The 20127-nt window shown below is 36.4% G+C and overlaps 1 protein-coding gene across 2 annotated transcripts in view; it reads right to left on the bottom strand.

Moving 5' to 3' along the window:
- Positions 1–20127, bottom strand: part of l(3)80Fg (dnaJ homolog subfamily C member 16 l(3)80Fg) — a 330832-nt gene that overhangs the window by 285402 nt on the left and 25303 nt on the right. For both annotated transcript variants that reach the window (XM_090383988.1, XM_090383987.1), the window contains exon 2: positions 14631–14697. In XM_090383988.1, coding sequence (XP_090240114.1) covers positions 14631–14697 — 67 coding nt within the window. The remainder of the gene's footprint in view (positions 1–14630; positions 14698–20127) is intronic.

Below are 20127 nucleotides of genomic sequence, written 5' to 3'. Positions count from 1 at the left end.
GGTGACTACAGTGGTCTCAGGAAGTTTTTACATTCTGTACAGTGAGACCAACTCATGATGTTAATATCAGAAATAATTCTAAATGGGAAGCCTTCAAGGGATTAATCTGGAAAGCTATTAGGCTTTTCATACCAACTAAGAAATACTGCTAAAGCCTAAATGTATGTCATGTGAACTAATGAGGCTTGATTACAGACTAGCTTATATCTGCCATAGTCTTCTGTGTCCAAGTCACAAAGGAGGTTGAGCAAGCGAAGGCTGATTACAAGAAATCCTTGGCAAAGGATACAAAGAAAAAGAGCAAAGACGTCTTTTCTTATGTAAACTCTAGAAGGAAGGGGATGAATCAGATTGGTCCACTTGATGTTGGTTGGTCGAATGTTGATGATCCTGCTCAGATAGCTGACAAACTGAATGAGTATTTTGCATCTACGTTCACACGAGAAATTCTGTAAGGAAGGGGAGAACAGAAGTTTACTAAACTCAATTATGGAGCTAAATGATTTTGTAATAACGGAGAGCAAAGTGGAGGCGAAATTGTTGAAGTTAAACACAAAAATTGGCACCTGGGGCAGATGGAATCTATCCAGTTATATTGAAGGAGGCAGCGAGAGAAGTAAGCAAACCTTAGCCATAATTATGAGAGCATCCTCAGATTCAGGGAAGGTCCCCATGGACTGAAGATGTGCAAATGTATCCCCAATTCACAAAGGGGTTCAAAGGGTAACGCAAATAATTATAGACCTGTTAGTTTAGCTTCTGTTCCAGGGAAAATAATGGAGTCACTGGTTAAAGAAGTGATGCAGGATCATACTAGATTGCAGTAATAGTTCAAACACAGCATGGGTTTGTTAAGGGGAAGTCTTGTCTGACCAATTTGATAGGATACTATGATATAGTCACAAAGGAACTGGAGGCAAAAAATAATTTTGATATCATATACAGCAGACTCTCGATTTATCAGGATCGGATTAACATGGATACTTCAAGTCTCCAAAATAAAACAATAAAAAAAAATCAATCAGAAATCATAAAATTCAAGTAATAACCAGAATAGGTATAAACAGATATTTTGCAAGTCGTAAATAAGGGACAAGAAGCAGCGTTATAATCATCACTTGGAGATTAGTGTGCCTATTATCTTGCAAACCCCCACTGTCTTCAAACCTGCCACTCCAAAAAAAAAAAAAAAAAAAAAAAAAAGAAAGAAAAAAAAGAGACCATATGTTTAGTTTATTTTAGTGTGCCGCGTCGATTGTTTTGTTTCATCGCACTGTAAAGGGACAAATTTTGTTTCGTTATTTATGTCAGGAATGTCGGAATTTTTTTTTTTTTATAGTAACTTTTTTTTTTGTTTAGAAATTGTGAAAATGATGGGTAAACGCAAGAGTTGTGAAACTTGAAATTATTCAAAAGTTTGAAAACGGTGCATCTGTTAAATTTCTAATGAACTATTATAACGTTGGTGACCAAACCATACACGACACTGTAAAAAAATAAATGGAAGCTATTAGATTAAAAATCAACATCGTAAAAATTAAGGGAAGTATTGTATTGGACACGCGAGTAGTACATGGTAAGTTTTTTCGTTTTTTATCTATCACCATACTTTTTACGTAGGTTGCTGAACATTTTTTGATACAATAAGTCCCCGACTTACGTAACTTCAGACTTACGTTACGTTATTTATATTTTTTTTTATGACTGAAGATTTCAGTGAAGGGGGACATACATTTCACCATAATACCGTAATGTAAAAACCCACAGAATTCCAGTTATTGGGATTATCACAAATGCAATAAAATTGAGTTTACTACCCATTTATAATTAGATGCACTAACAGAAAAGTCCAATAAACTGGAAAGTGCAAATTGTCTTTATTATTTTATGGTAGTGACTTCCAGAAATGTGCTTTAGTAAAATGTGAGCTCGCATGGGGGTATTTGCTGTGTGATTCTTCTTTTCAGAAAATTTAATTTTGACTGTTATCATGGTGCCGACTAAGAGAATAAGTGAAAGTGATACTAGTAAATCTACCAAGAAAAGGAAAGTAATAGAGTTGGATCAGAAAATTAAAATAACAAGGATGTATGAAAAAATAGCCAAACACTAACAAGTATCACACGAAATTCAGATTTGTCAGTGGCAATGGTGAACACAATAAAGGAGAAAGACAGAATATGAGAAGCGGCCGGCACCAATGAAGTCAACTATAATAAACAAGACTACAAAATACATATCAGTTTTTACAGTACAATAACATGTGTGTTTTCTTCCTTTTCTGTTTTCTTTTTTTGTGTGTCACTCTTGCTGTATCACCTCTGTAGTCTGATAAGTTTTTTAATTGAACTAATTAAAAATATATAACTATTTTTCTTCTAAGGATATTGTGGTTTTTGTAATTTTGACATATCAGGGATATAGTAGCAATATTTTGTTAGTCATTCCCGAGTTACGTAAACTTACATAAGAAGTACCCGAGTTACATTCCCGAGTTACGTAAACTTACTCGACTTACATAAGAAGTCCTGAAATGTATCTATGTTGGGGACCATACTGTATTTTTGGATTAACCAGAAATTCTTTTTTACCATGGATCTAGGAAAATCGAGAGTCTACTGTACTTGGATTTCAGGAAAGCTTTTGATACTGTTGCACATGGAAGACTGCTATACAAATTGGAGTGGTATGGCATTAAAGGTAGGTTGCTGCAAAGTATAAAGGGATGGTTGAGTGGAAGACTGCAGGGAGTGGTAATAAAATGGACACTGCTCTATGTGGACTAATGTTATTTGTGGAGTCCCCCCAGGGTTTGGTGCTGGGCCCATTATTGTTTTCTGTATTTATTAATGATATTGATGAAGGTATATCAGGCTTAAAGTCCAGGTTTGCAGATGATACAAAGGTTGGCAGGGTTGTTAATGATAGTAAAGACAGTATGCTACTGCAACATGATCTAAAAAAGTTAAGTAGATGGGCTGAGAAGTGGCAACTGAAGTTTAATATTGACAAATGCAAATACTGCCTATAGGGCAGCAGTAACCGAAGAGAAACATACCAACTGGGTGGTGTTACACTCAGGGTGGTAGAGAATGAAAAAGAACTGGGAGTAATTATGCAGTCAGATATGAAGTTTTCTGAGCAGAGCAGACAGGCTGCCAGAGCGGGTCATGGGGTTTTGTCAGTGATATGCATGAATTTTGCTAGTAGGGATTATAAGGAGGTGATTATCCCTTTGTATAAGGCAATGGTCACGCCACATCATGAGTACTGCGTAGATGTCTGGAGACCTCATTTTGGGAAAGATGGAATTGCTAGAATGAGTACAGAGAAGGGCACTCTTTTGTTCCTCTCACGATTGGTGAGAGGAACAAAAGAGTTCTCTTACCAAGAGAGGCTTAAATTCTGCAAGTTGCAGAATCTGGAGACTAGGCACCTGCAAGGCGATCTGATTGAGTTGTTATTGATATGGGGGTTTGATGGCACATAAGCTACTTTGGCTATAATGCACCTATTCATTTATTATAAAAAGAAATGAGAAAGTTTAATAAGTTCAGAATTGATTAAAAAGTCCAGTTTGCTTTAAAAAGTTGAAAAATTCTCAAATATCTGCATCATCTCCAATGAGATTCTCTAAAGTTATTGGTCTACAAAGATTAACCAGTGATAGCAGGGTTGAAGTCTTGTTCATAGTAAGGGCAGTCAACGACAATGTGTTTAATACTCAGATTTATATTACAAAGTGGACACTGTGGCGGGTCGTTCCCTGTGATTAAATAAAGGGGGGCCAGATAAATATGTCCTATTCTTACCCTTGAAAGGACTACTTCTTCTCGTCTTGATGTGCGGACACTGGAGCGCCAAATTTTTGGATCATGTTTAAATTGAAAGAGTTTATTATTAATTTGAGAGTGCCATATTGCTGTCCATTTTGACAAGCATGCAGCCTGAATGGTTAATGCATAGTCTGATGGCGGAACAGGGATATTAGTTAAGCCTAAGGTAGTTGGATTTTTTGCAATTTTTATTTCATCTAGAACAGGGTGTACTTTATCTAAGGAGTTACATAAAGCCAAGATTGAGCTGAGGGAATCAGTGTAAATAACAGATTTTAAAGCACAGTCAGAAAAGAGAGATTTTGTAAAGCTAGTTTGACTGCATATAATTCAGCTGAGAAGATACTGAATTCAGATGCCAAGGATGCTGAAATAGCAGTATTTGGACTCATTTGGACACTGCAGCTGCTCCAACGTTTGAATTAGATTTAGCGCCGTCTGGGTAAATTGGAGAAAAGTCAATGTATCTTTGAGTGTGAGCTTCGTGAAGTTGTTTGATATTTGACGTTTGTAAAATGTTCTTTCCCCATTGAGAGAGAGAGAAGTAAGTGTCACAGGTCGGTATCGGAGGTGGAACCCATGGTAGTTGAGTACAAGTTGTTACCTGTTGTACGGAATGGATGGAAACATGCCAAATTTGCATCAGTTCAAGAAGGCGAAGACCAGCTGGTTTTACTATGCTTGATTTATTTCTGAAAAGGTTTTCTAATGGTGGATTGAACAGGTATGACTGAGTCGGATGCATGGCACAGCTTTGTATCTTGACAGCATACTTCAATAACAGTGTTTTCCTACGTAAAGTTAGTGGGGGTTCATGGGCATCAATGTAGAGACTATGTGCTGGTGATGTTCTGAAAGCACCGAGTGAAAGTCTCAAAGCACTGTGTTGAATTGGATCAAGCCAGCGCAATGCACTGAATCTGGCTGAATCATAGATGGGAGCTCCATAATCAAGACGGGATCTGATTAATACCCAATATAGCCAAAGCAGAGATGTACGATCTGCATCCCATGTTTGGGAGGATAAAGCTCTGAGTATATTTAACTTTTTTAGACAGGATGTACGTACATTTTTAATGTGGTCTATAAAATTTAACTTGTTATCAAGGGTTAATCCTAGAAATCTGATGCTATTAGTGACCGGGATGGAGACATTATAAAATTTGAAGTTCAGGATCCGGATGAAGTTTGTGCTGTCTACAAAAATGGATGGCAACTGTTTTCTGCTGCGAGAGTTGATAGCCATTGAAGCTGGCCCACTGTTGTATTTTATTAAGTGATATCTGGAGCTGCCATTCAATAGACCTCATGTTTTGGGAATGGCAGGAGATGGAAAGATCATCTGCATAAAGGTAGGTCTCAACTGTATTTGGAAGCTGATTGGTGATGGAATCTATTCTAAGAGCAAACAAAGTGGCACTCAGTACTGATCCCTGTGGTACTCCTTCTTCCTGTATAAACATTTTGGAGAGGACATGTTGGTACTGAACTTGAAACGATCTAGTACGTAGGAAGTTCTGAACAAATATAGGAAGGTTGCCTTGCAGACTAAGAGAGTAAAGATCACTAAGTATGGCATGCCGCCAGGTAGTGTCAAAAGCCTTCTCGATATCTATTGAAACCATTACAAGATGTTCACGTTTAACAAAGGCATTTCGAATGGCGAATTCAGCCTTGACCATAAGATCTAAGCATGACCTATTTTTACGAAAGCCATATTGGCTATGGCTCATTAGATGTTGTGACTCAATGATCCATACAAGTCTTCTGTGGACAATTTTTTCAAGGATTTTGGTCAGGCAGCTTGAGAGAGAGATCAGTATACAACTATAGGGGTTAGTTGGATCTTTCCCACGTTTTAGGAATGCCAAAACAGTAGAGCGATGCCAAGAAGCTGGGAAAACATTTTCTAAAAATATACGATTGTAAAAAACCAGAAGCAGGCGTAAAGCTTTGTCATCAAGATGTCTTAGCATGACATAATAAATCCCATCTGGCCTGGCAGCACCATTGTGGGCTGTTCTAATGGCATGCAAAAGTTCAGAGTATTGCAGAGGTTTGTTACATGGAAGAGGGCGGGTGGTTTGAAAGTTTATGGCATGCTTTACTCTAGTGTTTTTAATTCGTTGGAATGATGTAAAATATGCTGATGCTGCTGATATTTCAGCAAAAGTATTGCCCAAAGCATTAGCAATATCTAAGGAACTGGATAGATCTTGCGCTTTCCAGGAGAGGATTGGAGAAGGTATGGTAGGAAAGTTACCAGATAACTGTCTAATTTTTTTCCATATAATTTTAGGATCAGTGTTTCTGCTAAAAGTCGATGCAAAACGGGTCCAGGATTCTTTCTTCGCTTGCCTTTGTGTAAAACGTGCTTTTGCCTTTAGCTTCTTGAAATTAATGAGGTTGATTGTGGTTGGACATTGCCAAAATAAATTCCAGGCTTTGATTTTTGCTTTCTTTGCTTTTGTGCACTCATCATTCCACCAGTAATTATAATGCTTGTGACCAGGGGGATTTGATAATGGTATTGTGTCCTTGGCCACTTTTAGGAGATGTGATGTGATGTAATCTGTTACATTATCAATATTCTGGAGCTGGATTTTTTCCTCGTCAAGATAGATTGATGATCGAAATTTTGCCCAGTTTGCACGAACAAATTTCTATTTCCTGTGGAGTTTGTTTGAAGGAGTCTGTGATATTAAAATATTGCATATGATTGGAAGGTGGTCACTGCCCATAGGATCATTTAAAACGTACCACTCTATGGTTGGAAAGAGTATTGGAGAACAAATTGAGAGATCTATTGCTGAGGTGTGTCCACACCAGTATTGAGTAAGGTGAGGTTTTGTGACTCTAGAAAGCTTTCAATGAGTCAACCACATGTGTCTAGTTTAGGATTGCCACAAAAGGGGTGGTGCCCGTTACAATCCCCTAATATACAGAGAGGTGGAGGTATCTGTATGAAGAGATCTTCAAGATCTTTTAAACAGTAAGTATGGTTTGGTGGTAGGTATATTGAGACAAGTGTTATTGAAATATGGAGAGTTATATGAACAGCAACAGCTTCTATTTCAGTTTGAAGTGGAATATATTTAGTTGGGATCTTTGAATTTATCAGGATTGCGACACCACCATGGGCAGCATTTGCTGTATTACGATCTCTTCGATAAAGACAATAGTTCTTTATTGAAGGAGAAATTTGCGAGGTTAGGTAAGTTTCCTGAAGACAAAGGGCAACTGGAGAATATCGGTTAATTAGATCACAGATATCATCTGTGTTGCAACGAAAACCTCTGCAATTCCATTGTAAAATACAAGGCATTATCTGTGTTTAATTGATGGAGATGCATCCGACTGCTTTTTGAAGTTTACTGGCTTATGACGTTCTCGTTTAGATTTATCTTTTTTGGAGAAAACTGGCCAACCTGTGTCCATTTCTTCTTCTGCATGGATTTCTAGAAGGGGATCTTCCTGTATGGATGTGCCATCTGTGTCCATGGTTATGCCCTGAAAATATTTCACTACACCAGGGTCCTGAGCCGGATATCATCATTCTTCTCTTTCTTGGTGATTCCTTTCTACCACTCACTCACTCACTCACTCACTCTCTCTCTCTCTCTCTCTCTCTCTCTCAGGGTAACTCAGGAATTTTTTTTTTTTTTTTTGGCTGGTGCAGCATAAGCCTCAGGCTTCCTTGCACCATATAGCTAATAATAATAATAATAATAATAATTTGCGTTTGAACTATGAGATATGGTATCTATGACTGGAGTAGGAGATGCCAGTGGTATTGTCAGAGGAGTTTTATTTGCCTGGTCAGAGAACTTGGATTGTTGCTTAGAAAGAACATTTCTAGCCCAATTAGAAATTGATTTGTTAGTGGGAACTGTTACATCAGTTTGAGTGGAGACTGTCTGATATTTTTTTACTGCATCGGCATAGGTCATATTTTTGGTTATAGTAGGAGCAACTAATTTTCTGGCTTCTAGGTAACTTACTTTGTTCTCAACCTTGTATTTTACTATTTTTTTCTCGGTTTTCCAATTTTCACATGTCTTAGAATATGCAGGATGGTCACCTTTGCAATTTGGGCAGGTCATTTTTGTAGCTGTACAGTTACTTTGTATGTGATCTGAGGATCCACAATTAGGGCAGACAGGAACTCCTCTGCATACAGTTTGTGAGTGGCCATACTTTTGGCATTTGTAACACCTTAAAGGGTTTGGAAAGTAAGGGCGGATGCAGCAAAGTAAATAACCTGCTTTTACAGAGGAGGGTAAGTTGGGTGTATTGAAGGTGAGAATAATATTTCTTGTAGGTGTAAGGTCATTATCTTTTTTAACCATTATTCGTCTTGCTTCAATTACGTGTTGTCCCTGCAGCTCTTGGGTTATTTCTTCCTCGGTGACGCTCATTAAGTCCCAACTGGATATCACACCCTTAGATGAATTTAGGGCTGTGTGTGGAGATATTTTAACTGGAATGCCAGCAAAGCTTGCAAGTTGTAACAGCTTCTTGGAATGTCTGTGGTTGGTGGTTTCTACTAGTAAGTCTCCTGATTGCAGTCTCTTCACCATCTTGGGAGATCCTGCAATACCCTCCAGATGTTTTTGTATGACAAAAAGAGACAATTTATTAATGGGCTGACTAGTAAGAGAGTGGATGATTAAGAACGATGGGCAAGGTTGCTCCATCCGATCAGTCTTTTGTCTCTTTGGATTATCGTTCTCAATATCCTGATGGTCTGTGTTTGCCATGTTTGCTACTTTTAGCCCTTAGCAAGTGGACTTACCTGCCAAGATTTCCGGCCCTGCCACGGGGAGGCAGGAGCAGTGCCGCTAGGAAGCCAAGCAGTTAAAGTGTTAGTTGGTTAGTGACCTAGAAATATGGATAAAAAAGAAAGGTGGCTTTTCTTTCTGTGTTCTAACTTGTGGCTTTTCAAGTGTAGAACAGTTTTAAAAAAATAAGGCTTTAGAGAAATGAACAACCTTAAAAATAATTTTAATCGCCTTTGAAGAGCACTATATGAATCTCACAAATATCGCTTGGCCTCGAAATATGCTTGGCACCCGGGGCCATGATCTGATTGAGGTGCACAAGGCCTTGAATGGTTTGAGCAAGCTCAATGCTGATGGGATACTTCAACTTGCTCAGATTAAAACCTGAGGGGGCATAGATTCAAATTGAGGAAAGACAGTTGTAGAATAGATGTGTGGAAGTTTGCCTTTAGCCAGTGGGTAGTTGATTACTGGAACAGACTTCCATCTGTTGTTGTGGAAGTTTATAGCTTAAATAAATTTAAGGCTGAACTAGACAAACATTTGCAGTGACCGGATGGGTGAAATGGAAAGGGTTTTTTTTTTTTTTTTGCAGATGTTCGATAAGCTTGCTTTCTTGCATCATATGCCTCAACTAATGCTATATCAGTTTCAGACAGAACACTTTTCAGATATTATTGATATAGATTCCAATGTAGCCACCTGCCAAATTCAAACAACTGATAAGTGTTAGAGCAGCACTAGGAAAACAGTGAAGAAGGTGAGGAGATTATTTCTGCACTACCATCATATTAGAATACACAAAACCCACAGGAACTATATTTGCATACAGGACCTCGTAAAAAAGTTGTAAAAGAGATGTGCTATATAAACAGAAACAAAAAAAAAATGTAGGCAAAAGAAAATATCATTATTCAGCAAAAGTAAACTACAAACTACTCTCTGTAAACTACAAACACCTATTCACAAACTGCTTTCCATTAAGTGATGAGTGATCTGAATCATTATGTCAATCAATCACTTAAACGTATGATGTTATAGTCTTTTATGCCCACACGACAATCAGTTTGAATGTTACTCGAACATGTCACTCAATCATTCATATCTGGTATGATATATTATGTTAATTTAATGCAGCCCACCTGTAAACTGTGTATATTACCGAAATGAATCATGTTTGGTTTGTCACTGAGGGTTTTTCTTCATTTCTTCAATTGGCCATTTGAACATTCCTGTTTGGTAGTTCGAACATTCCTGTTACATCAGTCGTCGAACACCATCAAATATGTTATCCAAAAGGCATAGCAGAGACCTAGATTTTACTTGATCGCATTCTTAATCTCATATTTGGTGCTTTGCTTACAATTAATTATAGCAAGTGAATTACAGTTTGCAACTTTATTACAATGGCATATGAGAGAAATAGTACTCCCTCACCACAAAATATTAAATTTAACAGTGAAATATGGGAGTAAAAAGGAGGTTATTTTTTTTGTTTATTTTGGTTTTTAGGAGCATTAGCAACTAAGGCTATATTGCTCTGGGGATATGCGGTAGTCATTCCCTGACCTTTCCGCATCCTCCATATTTGGTGGTCACGGGCGCGAACCCCAGTCTAATCAAGAAGCGTATGCAACACACTGCTGCTCCTGCCCACCTGGCTACGGAGGCACCATAAAAAGGAGGAGAGTATGTGTTTTTGCAAAGACATTATTGGATTTCTGAAAGAACTAGGTTTCATTCATAAGTCAGATGAATGGTGTTTATTCATTGATGCCTCAAAATTAAGTTTAAAAGCAGTTTTGCTTCGTAATGTCAACAAATTTCCATCAGTTCCTGTGTTTCATTCAGTTAGACTGAAAGAAAGTCATGAAAGCAGGTCTAACGTTCTACATGCTATAAAATACCAAGATTATGGTTGGAACACATGCAGGGATCTTAAGGTTATTGGTTTGCAGGGGGGTTTCACAAAATATTTTGTGTTTGTGGGACAACTGTGCGACAGAAGAACATTATTATGTTGTGCAACATTGAGACAAGTGGGACGAATTCATACCAGAACAATGTAATGTAAAATATATTCCTTTATCGCAATCAAACAAGGTTCTTCTTCCACACCCGCACATCAAACTTAGATTGATGAAAAATTTCGTGAAGGGACTACATAAAGAAGGTATTGGATTTGCATACTTGAGAAGTGAGTTTGCTAATTGAACATATGCCAAACTTAAGGAAAGAATTTTTGTAGGACCGAACATTAGGAAACTCTTGAAAGATGATGTGTTGGAAACCCAGTTAAAGGAGATTGAATTGGCAACTTGGCGATCATTTAAGGCAGTAGTGCATGCTTTTTTTTTGGGTAATAAGAAAGAAGAAAACTATAAAATGTTGGTATCTAATTTACTCAAGTGCTACAAAAACATGGGCTGTCAAATGTCACTGAAAATTCATTTTCTTCATTCCCATCTCAAATTTTTATCCGAAAATCTGGAAGATGAATAAGGGGAGCAGTTTCATCAGGGTATTTCCACGATGGAAAAGCAAAGCGGTACCAAGGCTGCTGAGATCCCGTAATGATAGGGGATTACTGCCAGTTCCTTGTGAGGGGGGAGTAAGAAGGAATACAAGAAAATATTCCTTAGTAGCAAACATTCTTAAGGACAATGTATGCTGATTATATATTATTTCAATATAACTATTTCGCTGATTTGTGATATTTTTTCTAAAATTAACCCCGGGGGCTCACATCTGGTGAGTATGGGCTTGGCACACCCAGGGTCCTGAGCTGGATATCATCATTCTTCTCTTTCTTGGTGATTCCCTTCTACTTCTCTCTCTCTCTCTCTCTCTCTCTCTCTCTCTCTCTCTCTCTCTCTCTCTCTCTCTCTCTCTCAGGGTAATAGGGTAATTTGGGATTTTTTTTTTTTTGGCTGGTGCAGCATAAGCCTCAGGCTTCCTTGCACCATATAGCTAATAATAATAATAATAATAATAATAAGTTAAGAGTTATAGAGAACATATAAATTTTTTTACAATTGTATTATATGAATTGTACTTATATATCCCTTATACTTGAATTATATGTATATATCCCTATATTTTAACATTAAACATTAGTACATCTTTTGATGTAGATGTGATGGAGACGTTTTATGGTGATTTTCAGAATCAGCACATTTATTTCCTATAGAATCACATATTTTCATTGCGGAGATATGAAAAAAAAAATTTTTTTGTTGGCTAGTGTTATTAGTCAATTATTCAATTTCATCAATGTTTAGATCTTAATTGCAGAGAATTTCATCTTTTTTAAACCCAAATCAGACAACAACCAACAAATGTGATCGCCTTTGATTTTCAAAGCTATTTTCATGCTGTCATCTATATTAAAACTGTCTACTGTTGGAAATACCAACAAGAGGTGACAGCAAGTAAAAGCAAGATTTCAAAACAATTTTCATATTAACCAACACATCACTTGAATATTATATGAAATGACATTGGAAAATATAAATATACATACTTCCTAGAACCCACATAATAAAAAAGTAAATTTTCATATGCATATCCAGCAATTATTTTGCATTAAATTTGCATATTGTTATTTGCAAATTTGCATAGAAAAGGTTAAGAATATATTAATCTACTACCCTTGCTTTATATTTAAATAAAATGTTTTATTCTGCTATATATAAGAGAGACAGATCATGCTGAAATTCTGTAATGTGAACCCCTTCCTGCACAACCTTATTTTAGTGTATTTGTTTTTTGAAATCTAAAAATTCTGAAAAGTATATGCATTCATATCCATCTCACTATCCTTAGGTTCACCAGTGAGGTGAAACAAGTTAGTTAATTCATGCAGTGCATTCCATTTCAAGTATGTTCAATTTTTTTTTTCTTAAATTAAATGATTTTTATTTTTTTTTTTCTGTAATTAATAGAAGTGAAAAGTAAATATAGTTATCTCCATATAAATTATTTACTAAGATTACAATTTTATAGAACACTTAATAAACATTTATAAACTTAATAAACATATATTTTACATATATATATATATATATATATATATATATATTAGAAAAAAGAAACAAAATATATATCTCTTCACAGCCACCATGTTTACAAGTTTTGCATGAAAATACACGCAAAGTATGCACAGACTGTCTAAAGCTAACAATACTGCATTAAAACTATATTCAATCTATGAATTTCTTTTTCCCATACAAATTGTATGGAAAAAAAGAAATAATAATTGCTGCATTTTTATTGGACTGGTTTCAACAAAATTTGTAATCACTCGATAAATATTTCTAAAAGGTCGAAACATAAAATTTTGTGAAAATATTTTTAAAAGATGCAAATATAAAATTTCATGAAAATATTTTTAAAAGGGTCCACCAAATATAAAATTTCATTAAAGTCTGTTCATCCACATGTAATTTTCAAGAAAATTACATGTGTACAGACAGATAGATGGGTAGATGGTAATGAAGACAACAGGTGCATCATATATACGTGTGTGAATGTACCTAAAAAAAAATGACATATGGACCATATGCTAATAAATGTATTTAGATTTAAATGTGTTTATTTTCAAGAATACATTAATGTGCATTGTGCTATCAACTTCAGTAACATGGTGTACATCTTGCTAAACATGATACAAGAACAAATCAGCTGAATGCCATTAAATGACAGTCATACTTGCTGATGCCATGGTATTAATGTGAGATATCAGTGCTGAAACCCATTCTCTGAAGTGCTTAAAACTTTATTACAACCATTTCTTCTCAACAAGGTACTTGCCCTTACTGTTCTAAGTTAATGTAGAGCCCTAAAATTATGTGTAACAAATTTAAAATCTGTGGTGGGTGAAGCTAAAAATCTGGGTGTTAGCAATGGAAAGTTATTCACCTATGGCTAATGGATTTATGGAGCCCTGAACATATCTAATCTACTTGCACATCACCATTCAAAGCAGTTATTAATAATATGTGTATTAATACTTCAAATATAAAATGCTTAATAGTTATATGTGAGCTGCCTTCAAAACAGCTATCACTGATCATCTAATCAGTTTGTCATTGCCTGACCAACTGAGAGATGCAAGAGTGGAAAGTCAGAGTTCAGCAGATCCAACAAGGGATCATCATATTTACTGTTTACAAAAGGAAAAAATGCAGCTGAAATTCGTGGTGAATTTTTATCATTTTGTAGGGATACAGCTTCATTCCCTCCTTCAATTTTTATTTGCAAAAATGAAGGGATCCCTAAAAGGCAGAAAGTGTATAAACTGTTTATCATGGAGAGCAACAATTTTTCAGTTCACAAACACTTTCCTAATGAGAGCTAAGAGAATACACTGAAAAGTAATGCTTATTTAACCTTATAACCTTTTGGATAAACTTTAATAAGAACTTCAGAGCAAATTCTTTTTTGTTCTAAAGGGTCATCACAACCTCCAAAGTTGATAGGCAATGGAAGATTGCACAATCTTTTACAGTATCCCACATGAAAACAGACAAAAATAATTCTTCCTCCCTTCTTCCATCATGCACCCAGAAGATATTCATAATCTAGGGTGCTGGATTATGAATAACAGCTGCTCTGTGATGCTATCTCAGTACCACCATTAATTTACATAAATGCCAAATGTTATACCAGTAACTTCTAAGTTCTTGACTGATGCTGAAAAAAAAAAAAAACCCCAACATATTTTAGCAATGCTGAAAACACCAGTACTTTTTTTTTCATTCAATAAAAAATAGTGGAAACAATTTGGACATATTTTTAAGAAAAATATAAATAATTTATTCTGAACATAATTTCCGAGGTTATCTCAAATTATCTTTCTAAATGGACTACCTCAGCAATTTGATAATAAAAATAATAAATATCTTTCTAGCATCAACATTTTGTCTTTTAATATTGATCAATATTAAAATCAATATTAAAAGGAGTAAACAAATATTGAAAACTTATAACTATTCTAGTAATACATGCATACCTCATATGCTTTATTGATTTCAATAAACTTTGCTTCTGCCCCAGAATTCCTGTTTTTATCTGGATGCCTAAAAAGTAATCAATGTATAAAACCACTTATATTTATTTTAAAGATTTTAAATCTATCTCTGTGAAATCTTTAAAGACAGGAATTCTGTCCATATGAAAATGAAGCAGCAAAAAAAATTAAATTTTTTTAATTAATTCAAAATATGAAGTAAAAAAAATTAATACAACAAATTTTAAGCAATAAAACTTTTGTACTAAGGTAATGAACAGAAAAATGAATAAATAAACTATACAAGAATAAGTTTTAAGCTGATAAAAAAATAAACTTTTTTTTTTTAGTTAAAATAGCAGCCAGGTATATTGAGGAGAATTTGAAAAGTTTGTGGCCTGAGTATGAAAAGGTAGTGATACATTGTTACAAATCACTGTACTTAATATAAAAACACATCAAATAGTACCCCATCAACTTTCAGGCAGTTTCAATAATGTCTTTTATTAAATACAGGTCCTGAAGTCAACGAAGTTGTGTGAATGAGGAAAGAGAGAGAAAAATCAGTCACTGTGCAGTTATCCTATATTTGGAAAAAAGGGATTAATGCCAAAGGCAATTCATGAGGAAATGGTTACAACAATGGGGAAGTGTGAAAGACCTGCAACGTTCACTCCAGAAGTTGACATTGTGCAGGATCTGGTGATGAGTGACAGTTTGGTGCCAGAATGTTGGGCTTCTCATTGAACATATGTACCACATAATAATAGGTTCTCGCTATGAAAAAAGGTGTCAGAATGATGGGTTTCAAAGTTGTTAACAGCAGATAAAAAATGCACAAGAGTTGTCAAATCAAATGCATATTTGCATTGTTTTCAAGCAGATCTAGCAAATTTCCTTGAAGATTTGTGTGAAAATGGATGAGAAGTGGGTCCTCACTTTCAGCCAGAAACAAAGGGGCAGTCTGAACAAAGTGCAAAGTGTGTTAGTTGTCTGACGGCACCAGGGGTTTCCCCCATCTCCACATTGCGTACTCTGGTTGTGTAGCACAGAACTCTGTGTAGGCCAGAGATTTAAAAAGTGTGTGGGGAGTGGAAGGATGTGTAGTGTTGTGTACCGTTGGCAGTCCGAACAGTGGAAATGCAACTTCTCCCCTTTCCAAAGAAAGCCAATTCAATTGCTTATGCTGGCAGGGTGGTGGCATCAGATTTTTGGGATGCTGATGAAATACTGCTAGTGGATAACTTTAAAGTGTAGATGGTCGCAGGAGCATAAATACAAACCTTGTGAGATATTTGCTTGAAAGCATTACAAGCCAAATATCTTACAAACAATTACAAATGACAAGGAAAACTCAATAAAGAAGTCTTGATCCACAAGAACAACCTGCTCACAAATCTGTCATTGCCATGGGTGCAATATGCATGAGTGCAGCTTAGAAATCTTGGACCATCACCCATATCCCAGCTCTAGCAACATTGGACTTTCACCTATTTCCAATTTTAAAAAATACCTGCCTGGCACCCATTTTTCCATAACCAGCGACGTCACTGCTACAGTGGATGCAGGAGTCCTGGAATCCCAAGATAAAACTTTCTTCGCATCTGGAATCAACACATTACAGCATTGCTGGCTTTAGTGTTTGACCCCAAAGGAGACCATGTTAAAAAGTGGTCACCAGGCTCCTCAAATAAACCCTTCATACTCAGGCCACAAACTTACAAATGTCCCTTGTAAGTGAACCTTTCACCTTACAGGGAAAAAAAAATGTTAAAATAAAAGTTTTATACCTAATAATCTGTCAATTATTTGATAGTATACACAGAATAGTTTAGTGTCAAGGGTTAACACTATTCAATAAATCTAAACCATAATTACCTACAGCCATCTATTTCTGATTACAATGCTACCAGTTATAGCAAGGGTTTGTGATTAGCTACACTGCCAACAAAACTTAATAATATATTTTACTTAAAAACAATTTGGTAGCGTACTGGTGAAAACAACAGGTATGCCAATGGCCAGCTAACAAAAAAATGACCCCCATTTCTAGCATGGACATTTTTGAATCATATCTAGAAAATAAACTCATACACCGACCATTGAATAAAATTTACTGTGACTAAAATTTTACAAGTGATCAAAAACAAATTATTTACAATAAACTAATGATTGCTAAAAACTATAATAAAAGATCATTTACAATAAAATAAGCTAAAATATAAAATTAAAAGCGCTAAAAACCTGGAGCTTTCGAGAGCGTCAGCTCTCTTCTTCAACAGTAATATAACTTCCTGCAACATCTCCTTAAATAGCAGGTTCACGGTACCTCCACACGTGGTATATCTCCACGTGATTCAATCGGCACATGGTCAGAACCGGAAGCGGAAATGTCTCGGGTACGTGGCAAAGAAAATCGCTCATCCGAACTTAATATAATTGTTTCAAAAATGGGATGAATACGCATGCCTCTATCTCTATTCATGGTATTCTTACTGGATGAACCAATCCGTAAACCCTCGAGCCATTTACGCTCCCAGTATCCGTGTGCACGATCCAAAATAATAGCGTCCTCCGGGGAGATTTGAAGCTGCTTCTCCCAAAAATATTCGGCCACAGCAGACTTATTATAATCAGCGGTTCTTATGGCATTTAAATGTTCCCCCAGACGATCCCTAAGCCGTCGTTTTGTTTCCCCCACATAACACTCCCCACAATCCGAGCATTCTATTCTATAGATAACTCCGCTACTGAGATCTTTTGGTATACGGTCTTTGACCTGAGACACAGCTGTGCACAGCCTCCGCCCAGGAAGCTGTACACAGCGTGTCTTATAACCCCGTAAAATTCTTGCCAGATGCTCAGTAAGGCCCGGATAGTAGGGGATGTATGCGGTGGCTACCGGGACGAACGACTCCCTACGCTCGGACACTCCTCTACTATATCTATCCAGGATCCTCTGGGGGTATCCGCACTTTCTAAGTTCTGCCGTGACATGATTAATTTCTTTCTCTTTATCCTCAGAAGTGGTACAGTGTGATCTTACTCTGTCAAATAAAGCTTTTGCTACACTATTCTTGTATTGTCCAGCTTGTGCTGAATTATAGTGGGTGTATTGACCTCTACACATGGGTTTTTTAAAAACTGACGTCTTAAGCCTAGAACCCACCCTAGAGACCAATACATCCAAAAACGACAGAGTACCGCCCGTTTCCACCTCTGAGGTGAATTGTATAAATTGGGAGAAGCTATTAAGCCAGCAAACGGCATCATCCTCCCTCCCCTTCTGGACCAGGGCAAAGGTATCATCAACGTATCTTCTCCAATTCCTGATAGGAAACGAACACCCACTAAAAACCCTACTTTCCAACTCCTCCATGGCCAAGTTGGCCATGGTGGCATTAATGGGTGAACCCATGGCCGTACCGCGAACCTGCTTATACATAGTAATATAACTTCCTGCAACCATGTTATTTTCAGTTCCTTGAAATAACATGGTAGTGCTAGCTAGACATAATTCTACCCCGGTACAAATATCTTCCACACCAAGCAGTGATCTATTACCAGGTGAGGCATCCCTGGTCAATGCCATTTTTACACAATATACTGCATGATTAATAGGAATACATGTAAATAAAGATACAACATCAAAAGAGATCATGCTCTCATCACCATTTATAGTCAAATTCCCCACAAAATTCACAAACTCTCTACTGTCTTTAACAACATACTCGGACTGCCCCACTATGGGTGCAATTAATTTGGCCAAGTACCCTGATAGCGCATAGGAAGGACTCCCTATAAATGAAACTATAAATGAACATTTTTGGGAGAAGCAGCATCAAATCTCCCCGGAGGACGCTATTATTTTGGATCGTGCACACGGATACTGGGAGTGTAAATGGCTCGAGGGTTTACGGATTGGTTCATCCAGTAAGAATACCATGAATAGAGATAGAGGCATGCGTATTCATCCCATTTTTGAAACAATTATATTAAGTTCGGATGAACGATTTTCTTTGCCACGTACCCGAGACATTTCCGCTTCCGGTTCTGACAATGTGCCGATTGAACCACGTGGAGATATACCACGTGTGGAGGTACCGTGAACCTGCTATTTAAGGAGATGTTGCAGGAAGTTATATTACTGTTGAAGAAGAGAGCGACGCTCTCGAAAGCTCCAGGTTTTTAGCGCTTTTAATTTTATATTTTAGCTTATTTTATTGTAAATGATCTTTTATTATAGTTTTTAGCAATCATTAGTTTATTGTAAATAATTTGTTTTTGATTTTATATCACTTGTAAAATTTTAGTCACAGTAAATTTTATTCAATGGTCGGTGTATGAGTTTATTTTCTAGATATGAGTTTTCCAACCTCAGAGGCCTTTTTCAGGATATTTCTGAATCATTCTTATTGTATTCTTTTCAGTAGCTATTTGCAATTTTTATAAAAGCATGTTATCACATCCATAGCTACAGTAGTTTTTTTTTTTTAAAATCATTTCTTAAATAAAGCAGTTACACTGAATGATTCTCACATCTCAACATTTATAACATGGCAGCTTATCAATATATCTCATCAAATATATATATATTACAGCATTCTCCCCAGAAAATTTTGCCAGTCGGGTGGCATTATGAAGTAGCCGAGTGGGGAAATGTAATATTATAAAATTTTCTGTTATTTATAAATGTGACTTAAGCAATACAGAGCAAAAATTAATTGCGTAATTTAACATTATATGCTCCTATTGCATTGACTTCAAACGCATAGTATGTTTGAATTAATATTGATCGAGATCAATGAGCAGTACCATACTGTACTGTGAGAATTGTGTAAATTTTAGCCGGGCAGTGCATCCATTTGATAGGTCCTGGGGAGAACACTGCATTAAAAAAAAAAAAAAAAAAAAAAACCCAAATTTTTTTTAATGTGCAGTTTAACTCTGAATTACCTTAAGACCACATGGCACAACATATGCCACGGTTAAACTTTACTGTTTGAGCAGTATGCCTCAGCTGTAGCAGGGCCATGCAAAGATACTTGGGGGTGCAGATGCAAAAGGGGTTAAGGGTCCTTGTTTATTTATGTTGAGACTTTGTCAGCTCCCTCGATTTGGGCCCCACTACATCGGGGACCCTGGTGCAGAGTATCCAATGCACCCCCCCATCTCCATGGCCCTGGGCTGTAGTGGCGAAAAACAGGAAATTCTTTAACATAAAATGAATCACAACGGACTGGCAGACCCAAATATGGTTTTGGTTTCAAATTTTTTAGATGGGTCATAGTACATATGTCAGTTCATTTTCTTGATCAGTGACATTACCTCCATATAATTTTTGTAATAGTTATTTTTTATTTAATTTTATTTTTTAACCTAAGTATGCAGGCTGATTTTTTGTGTTTAAAAGCCTATAACATGGCATCATATCATTTCTCACTGGATTTTTCTGTTCCAAAATGCCATAAATACCATAAAATATAGCTATATTCATAAT

Source organism: Mastigoproctus giganteus, chromosome 10 (assembly GCF_048544385.1).
Source record: "Mastigoproctus giganteus isolate SK-2022 chromosome 10, ASM4854438v1, whole genome shotgun sequence".
NCBI classification, from domain to species: Eukaryota; Metazoa; Arthropoda; class Arachnida; order Uropygi; family Thelyphonidae; genus Mastigoproctus; species Mastigoproctus giganteus.
The sequence above is the reverse complement of the archived record's forward strand: the minus strand, read 5'-3'. Positions and strand labels throughout refer to the sequence as shown.